This window comes from Myzus persicae, unplaced genomic scaffold (assembly GCF_001856785.1).
Source record: "Myzus persicae strain clone G006 unplaced genomic scaffold, MPER_G0061.0, whole genome shotgun sequence".
Classification (NCBI taxonomy): Eukaryota; Metazoa; Arthropoda; class Insecta; order Hemiptera; family Aphididae; genus Myzus; species Myzus persicae.
The window spans coordinates 1-1557 of NW_019103258.1; the positions used below are offsets into that span (position 1 = coordinate 1).

At 30.3% G+C, this 1557-nt stretch overlaps 1 protein-coding gene across 1 annotated transcript; it reads right to left on the reverse strand.

Moving 5' to 3' along the window:
• Positions 1-6: 6 nt before the first annotated feature.
• Positions 7-1549, reverse strand: LOC111034096 (esterase FE4-like). The gene has a single exon (XM_022315129.1). It carries the CDS (start codon positions 1352-1354, stop codon positions 947-949), a length of 408 nt encoding a protein of 135 aa, XP_022170821.1. The 5' UTR covers positions 1355-1549; the 3' UTR covers positions 7-946.
• Positions 1550-1557: the final 8 nt, after the last annotated feature.

Consider the following 1557-nt stretch of genomic DNA (forward strand, 5'->3'; position numbering starts at 1 on the left):
ATTTGTAAATTTAAGTTATATAATTAGACAATTTGTTCTAATATTAAAACTACCTAAGTTAAGAAGTTATCTCCTGTACGTAAACATTGGTCATCGGCTATGTCATGCACTTGTAAGATGGAAAGAAATAATATGAGAAGTGGAGTATACTTAAGTATAGTGTCAATAATGGAGTTTAGATCCACTGGAAGTATGTACTAACATGGGTTCTTTTAAAAAGTTTACTTTTATTAAAATTTAACTAAATAAAATAATTAAAATGATACATCTCTTATTGATCTATGGAATTTATTTTTATTTCTTTTGAATTTCGAGTTATCCAGACTCGATTGAATAGTCATCACATAAGTTTCGGGACTTATAGCCTTAACAATAATGAAAATATGTCCTCAATGCTTATATATACCCGAAAATACCTAAGAGCTCTCACTAAAAATATGTAGATTAAAAATGACATTCAATAAGAATAGTTTTTATTTTAAGATACAAAAGGTAAAATATTTTAATTTAGAGTACCTACACGAACATAAAAGTAGATGAACAATTGAGTACCTCAATGCAGTATTTCACATCCATTACAAGTGGTGTTGTACTTAAGTTCAATTATATAAATATCCTTAAAGGAGTCAAAATATTTCGAAAATAGTAACAAGTATGTGAAATGCTATAGTAAATATTTGGTGAAAATGTAAAGTGTCTAAGGTTAAAACTTTTTGAGTTACACAAAAAAAAAATTAAATCAATTTTTAAAAAAATTGATTGTTTATTCACTTTTTTTGTTTTTCCTGGCACTATTGAAAATAAACTAGGCATTTTTAATGTTGAAATCCCAAATGCACCAATTAGATTACTTTTCTATCAGAAAAGATGTTGATATCGAAAACCGAAGCATGTTTACTACCTATACTTATGTATGATATAACTTTGTTTAATATAACATGGCAGATTACACATTCACCCGCATACCTTTCGACATCGGTGATATCATATGGTAATGAACAGAACTTGCTCCTGCTGACATGCCAGTGAGAGTGACGCTGTTGGGGTTACCACCAAACGCAACGATGTTTTGTTGTACCCATTTCAATGCTGCTACTTGGTCTTTCATTCCGTTATTTCCAGGCAAAACACTATCGCCGGTGGAAGCAAATCCTAATACGCCCAAACGGTAATTTATCGATACATAAACGAAATCGTTGGTGTCCAAAAGATAATCAGGACCATATAATATGCCCTCGCCACCAATGAACGCGCCACCATGAATGTACACTATCACATTCATTAATTCCCCCGGCGTATTCTCTCGTGGCAGCTGTTTAATTATTAATGAAATTATACGTATTTGAATGTACATCGCAACGCCATATTCGTGGAATTCATTATTTAGGATATTGATTTGAGAACAATGATTAGTTACAAAATTATTTCAGTGTAAAACTCAAATTATAAATGTTAATGTAATTTTTGATGGGCCTTTGATGGGTTTTAAATGTTTCTAGTCATAAAAAACAGTGTATACACAATTAAATAATAATAAAAATATATTGATCTATTTAC

Bases quoted from the DNA above. Each gene is read 5' to 3' on its own strand.
- LOC111034096 (XM_022315129.1), bottom strand. From the start codon at position 1,354: ATGTACATTCAAATACGTATAATTTCATTAATAATTAAACAGCTGCCA.